Raw genomic sequence first — 15,205 nt, 5'->3', positions numbered from 1 at the left:
TTTCTGGCAGCAGGATATCAAATTTTTCATTACTGTCTCAAAATAATTGCATATTTTGTCAAAATATTGATTAAGTATAACCAGTATTTTAAATATGTGAAAATACTGACTAATTTTATCAAAATATTGACTTAGTATCTTGAGATAATGTGACTTGTTTTGTAAAATTTCTTGCGTCAAAAAACTTTATCCTATATCACTTGCTTTTTTTAAAATTTAATAATTACATTTTTTAAAACATTATTTTGAGATACTAAGTCATTTTTTTGAGATATTAAGTCAATATTTTGACATCTGGTGGAAATGAGCTTCTTTACTACAGTGAAGTGCTACACTGTAATTATGCTAAACTGTAGTGAAACTGTTTGTGTTCTTTGATAAGAACAGATGCACACCATTTCTAGCCTGTAGCTTGTAGAGCACTGAGCCACTTTTTTGAGCCCACATCTGTCTGAGTCATTCAGGAAACAATGCATAATCTGTTGCTATTTTTCTATATTAATATTTGTTGATGCCTCTGAAAAACTGTAACAGTACATGTGTACGTACAGTATACACTGACTGGCCACTTCATTAACCACACCTCCTTGTATCTACACTCATTGTTTTGTCAGGTCTACTTACCATATTGATTATAGTATATATAATTCTACAATTAGAGACTGTAATCTGTTTTTCTGCATAATTTGTTAGTCCCCTTTCATCCTGTTCTCCAATGGTTAGGACCACCACATGGAACATATGATTTAGGCGGTGGATCATTGTCAGCACTGCAGTGACACTAACGTGATGGTCACATGTTAGTGTGTGTTGCACTGGTATAAATGGATCAGGCACAGGAGTGCTGCTGGAGGTTAATACACTTGGTCCACTCTATTAGACACAAGTACCTTGTTGGTCCACCTTGTAGATGAAAAATCAGTGTTACTGCAATGCTGAGAATGATCCAACACCCAAATAATTCCTGCTCTGTAGTGACCATGTAAGAACTGGGTAAAAGGGAGCTAACAAACTATGCAGAGAAACAGATGGACTACATTCTGTAATTGTAGAACTACAAAGAGCAGTGTTGCTGGAGTTTTACACATAGGGCTTCATGTACTAATACTTTTGTGCCAGTTTTGGGTGCAAATTATTGTTAATTTTGGAACTGAAATGTTGCTGAAAAAAATATTTACCATCAGAGTGAAGGCTGTTACTCCCCAAATGAAACGCATTTTTTCAGAGCTCTGTGGAGGTGCATATCTGATCTTTTCAAATAAGATCTGAGGCATATAAACATCCGAGGCAGCAGGTCCGAGCCTAAAGTTAATGCCAGTAAATGCTGCTAAGCAAAAAATCTGCCCCTTTTGATCTTCATCTTGCTCTAATAATGAACAGCTGAGAGCCATTCAGAGCAAATTATCTTCGTGGCAAAGGCTCGTTCTACTGGTTTGTTTGTACTGGTTTGTTTGTGCAAATGGGTCATTCACATGAAGTTGTTGATTAGTATGTGCACGTCTTTTCAGGATGCAGGTTTGTTCACATTAATGACAGATTTGAGTCACTTACCTACAAATGTGAACCATCAAGTTAGAAAGATCTGAGCAAAAAAAAAAAAATGTAATTGAGGAATGAGGCTTCTAATTTGAACATAGCCTTGGATGTTCTGAGTCCAGTTTGAGCCCCGTTTCAGAGATTCTAATCCCGTTGGCATTTGAGCAGAAGTTACAGGTGCTGGAAACAAGCAAAATGATCTGCCAATATAGTGAGATAATTTTACTTGATGACAATCAGTTACGACAAATAAAACAAAAAAAAAAAATCTATGAAGAAGTTAAAGACGCTCATAATAATCTTACAACAATCTCAAAATTAGAAATATGAAATATATTGATAAGATTTAAGATGATTTTACTTGTCAGCATGTGAAGTTTAAAGAGCTTCAATTGTTAACATCGCTATCTCTTCATCACTGAGCTTTCTATTTGTTTTTTGCCTCCAGCTTATTGATGGCTCCATTATTTCACTGTGCCTTTTAAACCCCCCCACCTCACAAGTGAGCAGTTAGTGGGCGGGGCTACATACAGTTTGTGTAATGAGCTGCAGTCTTATTGAATTGAACATTAATTTCAGACACATAATGAGCACATTGAGGTCACATCAAGCACATTTTGTACTGTGCCTGTACTCAGACATACACCTTGCCCACCTGATTAGACACAAATGCCTTGTTACTGCCAAAGACAGTAACTCATATTTTCCGTGCGCAATTTGTCTTTATTTTTGTGGTCCTTCGTCAGAGGAAGTTTCTGGATGTTTTGGTTGATGGCGCTGTTCTCAACCCAGCAGTGACATCGAGTTGCGTAAAAACCTCACTACACTGCACACTTGTGCCAGCACAACACACTGCATGGTACCATGCCAGCATTACTGCTGTGCATGGTACCATGGTCCACCACCCACATAATATCTGGTCGGTGGTAGTCTTATAGTGGTACCTTTCTACTGATGGACAGGGTAGAGGGTGGCTGATAGATTGTGCAGCAATAAATAGGCTACAGTCAGTAATTGTAAACCTACAAAGTATGTCTGTATTGTAGATGTACCTGATAAAATGGCAAATAAGTATGAGAATTTCATGTGTCCATTATTTTGGACACCACTTGCATATTTTTATATGTATATGCATACATTTGCGAGAAATAAATCAACAGCTTCAAGCCTTCTAAGATCGCACAGAAAATATTAGCTTGTAATTATATTGGTTCATGTTGCAATTGTAACATCTTAAAATTACAAGAAATAATGTGATATGATTAAAAATTTCCCTGCACTATTTTGACAAAATAACTGCTATCGGTAACCTTGACCTGTGACTGAGTAACACGCTTACAGTGTACTGTAAAAAGCATATTGGTCCTTATTCATCAAAGTTAAAAAGAAGCTTCAGTGTTTGAAGCTTCAGTGCGTGAAATCAGTACCTCGTTTACATATCATTTACATGTAGCACACCCTAATTCAAGCAGATGTTTTGGTATGGAGCCTATAACAACAGTGTTCAGCAGCTCATAAGTCAGTGGCTTTGCTCAAAGACAGAATTTGAGGTCGACCAAACTCTACTGATCAAACTCAAACTTTATAGTGTTAAAATTACAATGACTGGCCAGAATAGAAGAACAGATTGTCTTGATGACATTTATGTTCATATTATATTCATAAGCTGTATTATTGCAGTACAGTATTATTACACTTTTGTACTGGATTTCAATGAACACCGCTTATTAGTACTATTGTTATTTTATAGTTTTATTGCTATTGGTAGTATAGATGATTTTGGGAATAATTTTGGTTAGTTAACCAAAAATCATTTATTGTTTTCGGGTTGTTGTGCTCAAATTTACACACACTCCTACTATTAGTTTGATAGTACAGATACACTAAAGATGTCTGCTTTCTGTTGTTTACCTGCATGAAAGTCGCACATGACATATTGGATGCATGTTCTCTGTCAGTGACTCACAGTTCCAAGTCCAGGTCCCAATGGTCGTGTGTTCTGCCACTGGCCGCACACTGTCCCTCACCACACTGAGCAGCATGTGTGCGGCAGTGAGAGATGGGCTGGCAGCTTGTGTCCTGTCACTTCCCCAGCCCTGCTCATCCCTCATGCCTCTTTGTCTCTCCCTTCCAGACACGACAGGCCCGCAGGTCAGCGATGAGAAAAAGGTTCAGCGAGACTGGAGCGACTTTAAAATTTGATGACTCCTTCTGCTGTCCCACAAGAGGCAGCCATCAACCCTGAAAAGTAATGGCATGTTTCTGTCTCTCTTCTTCATCAGTCATTCTGCATTGTGGAATGTTTAAAAAAGAGAGAGAGAGGAAGAAGGAAAGGCAGCTTTGAGATGAATTGATGAAAGCGAGATGCGATTGTCTGCCACTTATTTCCAGTTAACACATTTCTTCCTTGGCGTTTGCCAAAGGCTCTGTGGGCCTGCCTGCGCATATGCCACTTCTCTCCAAATGGTGTGATGGATGCAGTCACTCTCTGCCCACTTTGTGACTTTTATAGCTTGGCGAAAGCTAAAAAGAGAAACTACTGCTGTTACACAGGGTGTTTTTTTTCAATTTGACTAGTATTTTGTATATGTAGTGTTTAACCAAACATTATTTTTTGTGAAAATGTTATTTATTTATTTTATTTATTTATTTATTTTTTTTGATGTGTAGTTCAGTCATTGGGATCTAAACAAAATCATTAGGAGTGGTTTGATGTGAAATTATTTATTGTAAAGAAATGTAATTTTCTCAATGGTGGTGATAAGAACCAGGAGTCACAATGTGTACAATGCGAATATATACCAATTTATTTACTATTTACTAAAATGACCAGTGCGCCTACACAAGTCTTCTGAGTTTTTATTTAGGAATATGTCTAAGTTCTCTTTAGGGACTATTTTGCCTTAATATGCACTGTATTTATTGATCTTTGATGAATTACTGATGAATTAAAAAAAAGCATTGGCCATTAACGTTTCAAACCTATTGTTAAACACTGTCTCAGGCATTACACAGTGTAACCGTTTAATTTAATAGCTTTCTGATGTATGATCACTGCTATCATACATGAAAACTTGTTGCCTTTTGGCAAAATTAACCATTTATGCCATGATTATGCTAGAATTGTGTAGATTGCTTTCATTGTTCAGCCAACTACCGATAGAGTATTTCATTTTGACAGGCCAGTCAGAACTAAGTGGCGAAGTTTCATTTTCGAATGTTCATATTTCTTTCTTAAGTAGTTTTGAATGGTGGGCAAAAGGTTACTATGTGTAAATAATTATTGCTAACAATCAAGACAGCTTTCATTTAGCTTGCATATGAAATTGATGTAGAGCTTGCTGATTTCTGTAAACTGAAACTGCTATGAGAGTTAAATGACCACCTACAAATGACATTGCAAGTGGCAATCATCAGTGTCCAAGCACTGTTGCGCCATTATGGAGCTAGTACAACAGAAACAATTGGCACACATTTTAGAATAACCTCTATTTATAATAGAAGTGGGGTGACAAAAGGAGATGTCTTCCAAATTTTGTTCAATTTTGTTTACACTGATCTTTTGGCCTTAAACTATTCTGGCTTTAAACAATTCTGACTCTGTTAAATTATTTCGAATGAAGTATTTTACATCAGACCGTGACTTGGTTTACATCTAAGCAATTGAATTACATAGACATTTTCTATGTAAATAGACATTACATAGACATTTTCATTCTTTAAAATGAAGGAAAACTTGGGTAGTGTTGACTGCAAGAGACAGAATTCTTTGCTAAAATCTTTTTAAATGGGTCACAAACTATCCAGATCAAACTAGACTGGATGTTCCACTTTTCAGTGATGCAGCATGGTCTTCAAGATGTTGCTGAGGCAACATTTATCTATTTATGTATTTATTTATTCATTTATTTATTTATTAATACTTAACTAGCCTTTTTCTCCTCCTCCCTTTCTTCCACCCTCCCCTCTTCAACTGCAGTGCTCTCTAGGTCACCAGAAATCAGGGAGAACTAAATGATGGAATCATTTGTCAAAAAACGAAAAAAATAAAAACAAAAAATCCTGTGGAACATTCTCCCTCAAGCTCACTCTTCACAATGTATCCCCAGGACTATCCAACCGTTTCCACTCGGACATATTTGAGGACTTGATTCACTGTTGCAACAAAAAGGAAACAGAGCACATGGTTGTTTTCCATCGCTAGCTTTTGGGAACGTATTGCCTTTTAACCCCCGCTGTGGTCAGGACTGTCATGTGTTGCTGCCAACTACAGTATGCACCATTACCTGGATGATCTGTGTCCAAGGATGGCTCTTCAGCAGAGGGTGAGTACAGATTTGCTCTTTAGGGTAACGCGATTTGTCCCTTTCCAATACTTTATGTGAAAACACAGACATGAGTGGAGATGCCGCTTTGAATTCAGAGCGACATTCACAGGTCAATGAATTCACTGACAGACTATAAAAACATATAAAAAATGGTTTTATGAAAATTAAGAATGTGCAGATTGCACTCTTTCTCTCCTTATAATGATTTTGGTACCTGAACATGAAGTGCCAGCCCATGATCAGACTGACCAGTGCTGTTTTCTACTCTTCAGTGTGCACCTTACTGTGTGAGGTTGCTTGTGATAATTCTTGTAAGTAACACAAGGCTGTCATTACTAGCTATATAATAGAAAAAAAATAATTGCATTAAATAAGAAATAAAAGATATACCAAAGTAGGGTAGTACTGGATAATGGAATGTTATAATTTTACAGCAACTGTGACAGTACACAGTCCATTTAGTCAGGTCAGTGTCTGTGCCTGTATCGATACAGTATCAGATTGGTGCATTACTAATAAAAATGTTGATATTTGGGTATCTGTAAATTACCAGATATTTAAATATAGGTGTACTTGTGAATGTGTAGAATTAGTCAAAAATAGCCAAGGAAAATCTGTTGGTTTTCGCTGGTTAATTTGGTAGGTTTTTGTGTAGGATAAGGCTTAAGTAACGGATTGAGTAAAGGGTTGAGTAGCCTCTTCAGATGAGGTAACAAACTAGTGCTAAGAGCAGGGATATCAAACTGTGTTCCTTCCGGGCCACAGCTCTGCAGAGACTAGTGGTTTCCATCTGAATTTAACTAACAAAGGCTTTGATAATTAGCTGATGTGTTGAATCAGGAGTGTTAAATGAAGAGGAACACTAAATTTTGCAATGCTTTGGCCTGCCAGGAATGGCATCTGGCACAAGAACTAACCAACTGAGCGGTACGTGCTGACTTGTGGGCTTCTACACAAGTTTTCCCCCTCCTCAGTGGGTGATGTGCCAGCATGTTAGTTTGTCGAGGTAATGTTAAGAACAGAGAAGTATCTTTTAATGACAGCTAGAGCCACAACACTTGCCAGTGCCTGCCAGCAAGCCTAAAGTTTTATTATACTATAACCTAAGAATAGCTGATCTAGTTTGCATTGAAGTCCCTGTAGTTACTGAATAACAAGCCTTAGTATGTAATAAGCCCAGGATTTTAAGGGGTTAAGACACTCTTGTGGTAGCAACTTGGTGCAAATATGAGCAAACCTGTTGCAGGTTACATCGCTGTTAAAACTTAATAGCGTCTCAGTGAGTTGTTAGCCTGTGTTTTTCCCTGACTTTTGGTGATGCAAAAATTTGGTCACAAAATACATGAAAACAAGTAAAATAAATTACATAAAGTCTTTAAAGCCAAAACAGCTAAACAGCTACAGCTAAACAGCTACAGCTAGTGGACCTCCTTCAAGATTTTATATCATTTTTGCTACTGAGGACATGTTGAAGTCAGTGCGAGTTAAGCTGAAAAACGTTTGATGTGATTGGTTAAGAAGTTTGCAGTGGGAATTTATTTACATTTTTAAGAAAATTTCAGAGGAAAACTGTCAGCAGACCTGAATCTTGTCAATGAACTGAGATTAAATGTTCTAATATTAAAACATTTAAACATGTATTGCCATGACTAATTTACATTCAAACCTGGATCAACTGTTGTTAATTAAACAATTTGCAGCACTAACTTTCATCTCAGTGCAATAGACAGATAAGTTCCCATTTTAGGTAAAAATAATCATTTATTTTACTAAAATAAATGATTGAGTGTTCCATTTTTATCAGTAACAACCATAACATTTACCAAAACTTAACTAAATGTTTGGTAGTGACTGTTTTAGCTTATTTTAAGCGTGACTCAAAAATGCTAGCCAGTACATGACTAGCAAACACAACCTTGAACAGTTGTACACATACAAAATCATAAATGTTTGTGTTTCAATGAAAAATAACTTAATTGCAGAAAATGTGTTTTAATAGTGATGATTCTTAATGTTACACACTGATTTTAAGACTCATTTGGGACACATTTGCTTCAAAACACGGGGATCTAAGTGCTCACCATGAGGGACAGGGATGCCTGCAGTTTCAACTTATTTGATAGAGTGGTCCACTTGACAAATTCCTTCTGCATGAACCAGTGGACAGAGCGAAACGACCATCTTTTAAGCTTTATTTCTTGAGCTTATTTTTGTAAACTGTTTTTTGTTACTATTAATAACATCCTTCGCTCTGTTGATGTTTGACACTTTCATATTAGCGGTTGCTTAGCCTTTAAAAGTATTAAATTTAGCTTGAGGATGCCTGCAGATACCCTGTACAAGTCTCACTCAGTTATCTAAAACACCTGCACAATCACAGAGATAAAGAATGCAGTGTTTCATTAGTTTCTGCGTTCTCGTCTTTGCAGTTTTGCATAAACATGCCTTGCCTAATTTCATCAACTGCCGTCTCCTTTAAATCTAGACAAGTATGATTGAGTGTGAAATACATGAATACCCCAAAAATGCAAATTAATTCAGAGCAAGTATCACAGTCCTTACAGAACAATCACAAACAGTCAGTTAGGTAGATAGCTAATACATTTGGTACAGTTCCCATGTTCATTTCTCAACATCAAGGCACATTTTGTGAGTGCAAATCTCAAGTGACAAGATACAGCAGTGACGACAGACTCTACAATCTGCAGCACTATACGACAACAGCGGGATCTTATCTTGCAGCTGACACGCGAATGAGAAATGTTACAGTTGATGCGCTGTCGTCGTGTATCTCAAGGCACGGAAACAATATAACACCAGCATTAATAATTTATCTTCGCTGCTATTTCTTGCTTCAGTCATAAATGTTTCCATAAATTCCCTTCCCAAGCCTTGTGATGTCCAGGATGGAGGGAAGACGAAGGTTGTCAGTAGAGATAAGACAGGACGAAGAGCAAAGCAGTGGGGGAAAAAACGCAAATACAAACAGTACAATAGAAAATAAGAGAACACAATAAACATCTCCGTTAAGGCATTGATAGATGTATTTCTTTATTTGATGATGAAGGAAAGAAAGCAGTGTAGAACAAACTGCACTAGATAACTATCACCATGAACTGATTAAGTTGCTATTCACTTGATGAAATATCGATCCGTTTTAAGGCCATGTGTTTACTGTGAGTGTGCTGCCTCACTCTGAAAGGCCTTCGATGCCAATGACATAGGCAATCAGTGAACCTTAGTCCAACCGCCTGCCTGTTAAAGGTGCAGACAAGGAAAAATTGAGAAGTAAACAGTCTGTGCTTTGTCCAGCTATTGATCGCCGATACGTCGTGCTCGTCCATGACTTTGAGGGACGAGGGTGGATAAAGGTTCAGCGGACCAAAATGAAGATGGATTTGACATTTGACTTTCTGTTTCATTACTTAAAACTAGGGATAAAACTTTGCGAGTAAAGCAGAGTGTGAGAAATGTGCCATAAACTTAAAGTTAAGAATACTGTGACAGTGCTTAGTGCTGTTTATCAGAGCGTCACGCTTTCCAGTTTCAGTTTCCCAAATGCTTTAACCGAACATGCTAATGTTATTCTGCCTACTAAACAGCCATAACTTCAGCTCTGTCTTCTCATTGTTCACCACCATCACTGTAATATTTGATCTGACGAGTTTTCATCAACATTAACACATGAAGGTAATAAGAGGGAAAGGCAGAGGTCATGTCTGCAGTGTCTGGAATTTTTAAAACATTATGCTAGTTACAGTAAACTATGCTGCCTGACACTGAGGTGTCTGTAATACGGCCCCCAGAGTTCAAATGGGTCTTCAAACAGCCGTACAGGTCCTGGTAGACCACCAAAACTGTCCTTATCAGATAAACAGTACTTAATGGCTTTCATCTTTGAGGGAAAATCAAGCCCTACTCTTGCTTCAGAACGGAGAAAATCCACAGATGTTTTTGTCCATCCTTCCTATGTGAGAAGTCAGCTCAGCGCTATGAATCCAAAGGAATCTGCAGCTGTCAAGAAACCTTTACTGAGAAGAGTCTATTAGACAAAGAAAACGTACAATGCTGTTGCTCTCAGAACAATAACCTGGCCACCTCAGAGTCCAGACCTCAACATCACCCGATATGTTTAGAACTACTTGGATTGTAAGAAGGAGAAAATGTAACCATCTTGTAAGACTGAACTTGGGACTGAAAGCAAGTCTCCTGAAATATATATAGTTGCATTGTATGTAATTTTGAATGAATAAATTTTACTGTAATGCCGTTTTAATTGGAAACTAAATAAGTGAAAGAGTGGTCTCTGAATTTTGCACACAAGTGTAGTCTGAACATACCTAGAGATGGCACAATACTGCTTTTTCTCTTTCAACACCAATACTGAATGTTTCAGTATCAGTACTGATGCCCATGTTTTTTTTTTTTTTCTTTACAAAAGAAGCTTTAAAAGCAGCTAATGTTAACTGAAGCACTTTTTCACTGAAGATGAGCATCTAAAAGTAACCCATCATGCTCAAACCTCTTTCACACAGGAAGAAATACACAGCTACCAACAGGACATGACTATGTGAGTGGGCTGTTTCAAGCTAGATTTTCTACAGAATTGGATTAGATCCATTCTTTTTTCATCACTTTTTTCCCTTTGATATCCAGTCTAGTATTTTCTTCTGATTTCAGCTTGATACCTGGAATCAGATCATTGCAATCTCTAAAAATATGTTCTGCAGAATTCAAAATAAGCACAGGAAAGCACACAGCAAACAAGTCTTTTTTTGTTGTTTTTCCGCTGCTGTCATTTAGGTAGCTACAGATGCACTAGCTTTGCAGCAATTTGCTGGAGACCAGACCTTTTACTGGGTTTTACTCATGGGCCATCTGTTGAGTAAAGTTTATTGTGGGTTTTATCTCTCTGATTTTGCTTCTACTCTCAGCAGGGACTCTCCAAAGTATTTACTTTTGTTGTAATAGTCCAATATAATAATAGCTACAGAGGATTTTAGCCATTGGCACCCCTCTTACTTTACCAAGCAAGTTGTTTTCATGCATCAAGCTTCATTTCTTGGCTAATTAACAGACAATTACGTGGCTAATTGGCACTTCATGCTGATGACATAGTGATAAGCCTGCTAAACATTTTTTCCCTGCTGCAATAGCTACTGCAGGTTTCACATATTTAATAGCTTGTTTGCTATTTAATCTTATTAGCAAGATAGGAACAACCATCATTCAAATAAGGCAGGCTTGTAATATACAGAGTGCACCATGCCATTAATCATTATCTTAGAAACATCATCTCTTAATAAACTTATTTTCTTTAGACCCAGTAATACAAGGTAGGAATCCTGAAAAGTGTTTATTCATTGAATAACAGATAAACCATCTGCATGTTCGTAATTCCTAAAATTAGGTTTAAGTAGAGCACAAGGTTATGCTATGTAGAGCTGTAGAAGCAGCATATTTCTTGAAGTACACTAAAATTGTTTTTGTTTTTGTTTTTTTTTTTTGGATATAGGGCTGTTGCAGAAGTCGTTTGTTACCCTGCTCTAGCTCCAAGATGGCAGATCATACCGATTTGTTATCGTACTAATTCCTTATCATTTCATTTTATAACTTTATAAGCCGCAGAAATGTCACCAAAAATGTGTTTGTGCACAAAGCGAGTGGAAGCTCACCCCATAGTGCACTTCCCTAATATTAATCAACACATTTTAGCCGTCTTGGTTCATCAGGAGGTGAAAGCAGCATGACAGAAGAGCACAGCCAAGCCATTAGCAAGCTGCTGAAAGACACCAAACACAGGAAATCTCAGCAGTGGATCTACTGGTGTTGCTCCTAATTTTCTAGCAATACTAATGAATGCCCTCTGCAGATCCACGACCAGGTCTAGTGATCACTCGATCTTAGTTGTCAGCAAGCAGCTCGGCTAGGCGGCTTCGAACAGATCAAACACTGCAGTGAGTGAATGAATGTGTGGATTGCAATGTAATACATTACCTATAGGCATAAAATGTTTTTTAAGAGTTCAATCACATGCTGGAACAGGACAAAACTAAAACGTAGTTCCATGGCCATATTGTGCTAGAAGAGAGCTTCTCAAAAACTGCTTTTTCTACTTTTTAATCTTAACACCAGGTGTAGTCTGAATGCTTCTTACTGCTTCAGAGTTAGCTGATACACTCTCAATTTATCTCAGAAATTCTGGGTAGCAAGCAGTCTGGAGAGATAAACTTATATGAATTATACCTTGCATTAAGACTGATATCATCTCAAATCAACAAAAAACAACCAAGAATCTAGATTCCTAAGCCCTAATACTGACTATCACCAGAGAGTCTGGTGGGTTTCATCGCTCAACATTGCCGTGTAGAAGGAGGTGATTGTCAAAATTGTACCACAATAAATCAAACCCACATGAAACACTAGCTTAAAAAGGTTTATTGTTTTCACAGTGTGCAAAGCAGGCAACTGATTGCTATTAGTGACTAGCGAACTTGGTAAGCAAAAGTTTCTTTCCCATCAGACTTAAACCGTTTTACAGAAATATGTAGCTTCATGAAAGTATCAGTTATTCAAACTGGTTTAATTATCAGTTTAATCAAATTTGATCAAATGTTAATTGCAGCCCTATTTAAGATAAGTGTTATGTGTTTCATCAGGACATGGAACTGGCCTACACATTTACTGTGGAAAGCTAATGTAAAAACAGCCTTAAGTTTTATTCCATGGGGAGGTGGGATTACGCCAATTTACCACAGTCGTTAATGTTTATGACGCTTGGGATCAGAAATCCCGGTATAATTGACAGTGATAGCAGTGGCTAATTGATTTACACACTGCCTTCCTTACACAAAAGTGCAGAAAACATGTCAAAACATTTAAAATAATAGTATTTTATGACATGTCGATTCACATGGGATTAATATAACCTGGGGTTATTTCTATGCTTTGTAACCCCAGGTTATTTCTATAAAATGAACCAGAGAAATAACTCCAGAGTCTCTTCTCACCTTAGTAATAATCCAAACATCGTTATTCACATATTACAATGCTGACACTTTACCTGTTTATTACTCTTTCCACGCAGACTTGATTAGTTTTCCTTTAATGTCAATTAAATGTTTACTTCTAAACTTTAATCCTAATATCATGTTAAGAGTACCTTATGTCTTTTTTTGTTTCCTTGTAGAAGAAAGATGGGTTCAGTAGTACCTTCAGGCAGTGTAGGCATTAGAGTGTACAAAACAGTCGGATGCCTGCTGTTTGTTTGCTGATACAGACTTTCCAGGTGAAAGCTATGATCCCGAATTGATTTATGGATAAAGTCCACTTCTGTCAGTGTAGATGCTGAGGAGGGAGAAGGCTTTTAAGACTTGAGGCAATTCAAACATGGATATGTGTGTGATAAAATCGCTTTAAACAGTGTAATATTTGCCACATCCACTTACAAAGTGTTCATAGAAATTGTACAACGGCGACAGCAAGTCTGTAGAATATCAGATGAATGAGGATGTGAGAAGAGCTACAACCACAAAACCCACTTTGCCCCTAATTTTATTTGGTTGTATCTTTTTATATGAGCTATGTAGGGCTTTCATAATTAGTCAGTTAAACTTTTACATGATTTGCAAAAAATCATTGATTTAAAACTAACCTTGATTAATCGACAGAGTTTAGTTGGCAATTCGCATGTTTTTTCTGATGTCTTACAGTAAGAAAAAGAGCATGATCTAGACTCACACCTAGACTCAGGAAAGGGCTTTCCCAAAGTTCTTGACCAATAGTTTTTGTGCTAATGTTGCTTCCAGAGGAAGTTTGGAACTCTGCAGTGAGTGATGCATAAGAACGAAGGCGATTTTTACATGCTAGGTGCTTCAGCAGTCAGCAGCCCTACTCTGTGAGTTTGTGTTGTTTGTGGTTGAGATGTTGCCGGCCCTCGACGCTTGCATTGTACAGTAATAGTACTTACAGTTGACCAGCATCCTATGGCATTGGCGTCCTATGACAGTACCACATTTGAAGTGACTGAACTTTTCTGTACAACTCATTTTACTTTCACTTTACATTGCATCTGTCTGTGGAGATTGCATGGCTATGTACTGGGTTTTACACAACTGTTAGCAATAGGCGTGACTGAAACACCTGAACTCAATAAGTAGGAGGGGTGTCCAATACTAATTTTTTTTTTTTTCAAAATAATACAGAATTATTCCGCTGAATGATAGGCTCCAGCGCCCCCCAGAAGGATAAGCGGCTTAGAAAGTGTGTCAAAGTATATAATTATTGTTACTTTTTACTGCATTTATGTTTACTTGCAACTAATATGGTTGATTTTACGAGCAAAAGCGTTTTTTGAAGCACATTCTGACAAAATATATATTGTGCTTAGGTGCTCAAAAGACCTTTCAGGACTTCCTTGTTTGTTTGTTTTTTTTCTTAATTCCTCTGATTACTCAATTAATCATCACATTCAGTAGAGCACTAGATTATTAATATAATCAATAGTGGCATTCCTACAATTACTATTATTAGACTGTGCTGGCCAGGCACGCTTACTTGAGTGCTTCAAGAAAACTACTAGGTTTTTCTAGCTCAACAGTGGCCTGTGCATTTTAGGAATGGTTCACAATCCAAACATAACCAACTAATGGCGGGCCAGAGGTTGAAAATGTCTCACTGATGGAAAAATGTGAAAGTAGGCTGACATGAATTGTGCAGATCAACCAGCTGTCTACATTTAGGCAACAGACAGTCCGGTACAACAAAGGTGTCAGAAGACTCATAGTGGAATGCACAATCATCGCACTTTGGCAGGAACAGAGTATGGCAGCTGACGACCTTTTTTAGAATTTCACTTATTTTAGGGGGAAAAAAAAAGTAAAATAAAAAAGAAAGGACCTGTAGTGGGCTCAGGAATGAAAATGCTACAGGCTGTAAGATTGAGGAAACATTGGCTTTTCTGATGAATCCTTGATCCTGCTGTTCATGCTGATAGGACCAGGATGTGGAGAAAACTAAACAAATCCATGCATCAGTCATGCAGAGCATTGTAGACAGTGGTGTGGTGGTGCAAGTGAGCTTTAGAAAAAACATTCCTCTTTTACTGTATATTCGTCACTGTGAATGCTTTTAGACCTTTAAGCAAAATGTAATATAAGACAAACAGAATGTCAAACACAAAACACATTTTTATTTTATTTTAACGAACAGACAAATCCAATGTGAATCACCCATGTGAAAGAGTAACATTCCCACTACCACCACCATGTTTAAAGGGGTGAATACTTTTTCACAGCACTATATATTCATAACCTTGAAGCATTTTTTTGCATGCCACAGAA

The 15,205-nt window shown here is 37.4% G+C and overlaps 1 protein-coding gene across 1 annotated transcript in view; it reads left to right on the top strand.

The window, feature by feature from the left end:
• The window catches only part of zgc:172282 (leucine-rich repeat and fibronectin type III domain-containing protein 1-like protein), a 105,701-nt gene that overhangs the window by 77,193 nt on the left and 13,303 nt on the right, over positions 1–15,205 (top strand). Inside the window, exons 4-5 of the mRNA XM_036557637.1 lie at positions 3,671–3,784; positions 5,516–5,861. Coding sequence (XP_036413530.1) covers positions 3,671–3,738 — 68 coding nt within the window. The 3' untranslated portion in view covers positions 3,739–3,784; positions 5,516–5,861. The remainder of the gene's footprint in view (positions 1–3,670; positions 3,785–5,515; positions 5,862–15,205) is intronic.

This window comes from Colossoma macropomum, unplaced genomic scaffold, assembly GCF_904425465.1.
Source record: "Colossoma macropomum unplaced genomic scaffold, Colossoma_macropomum, whole genome shotgun sequence".
In the NCBI taxonomy this organism is placed as follows: domain Eukaryota; kingdom Metazoa; phylum Chordata; class Actinopteri; order Characiformes; family Serrasalmidae; genus Colossoma; species Colossoma macropomum.
Note: the sequence above shows the minus strand (reverse complement) of the source record. Positions and strands in the feature narration are given on the sequence as shown.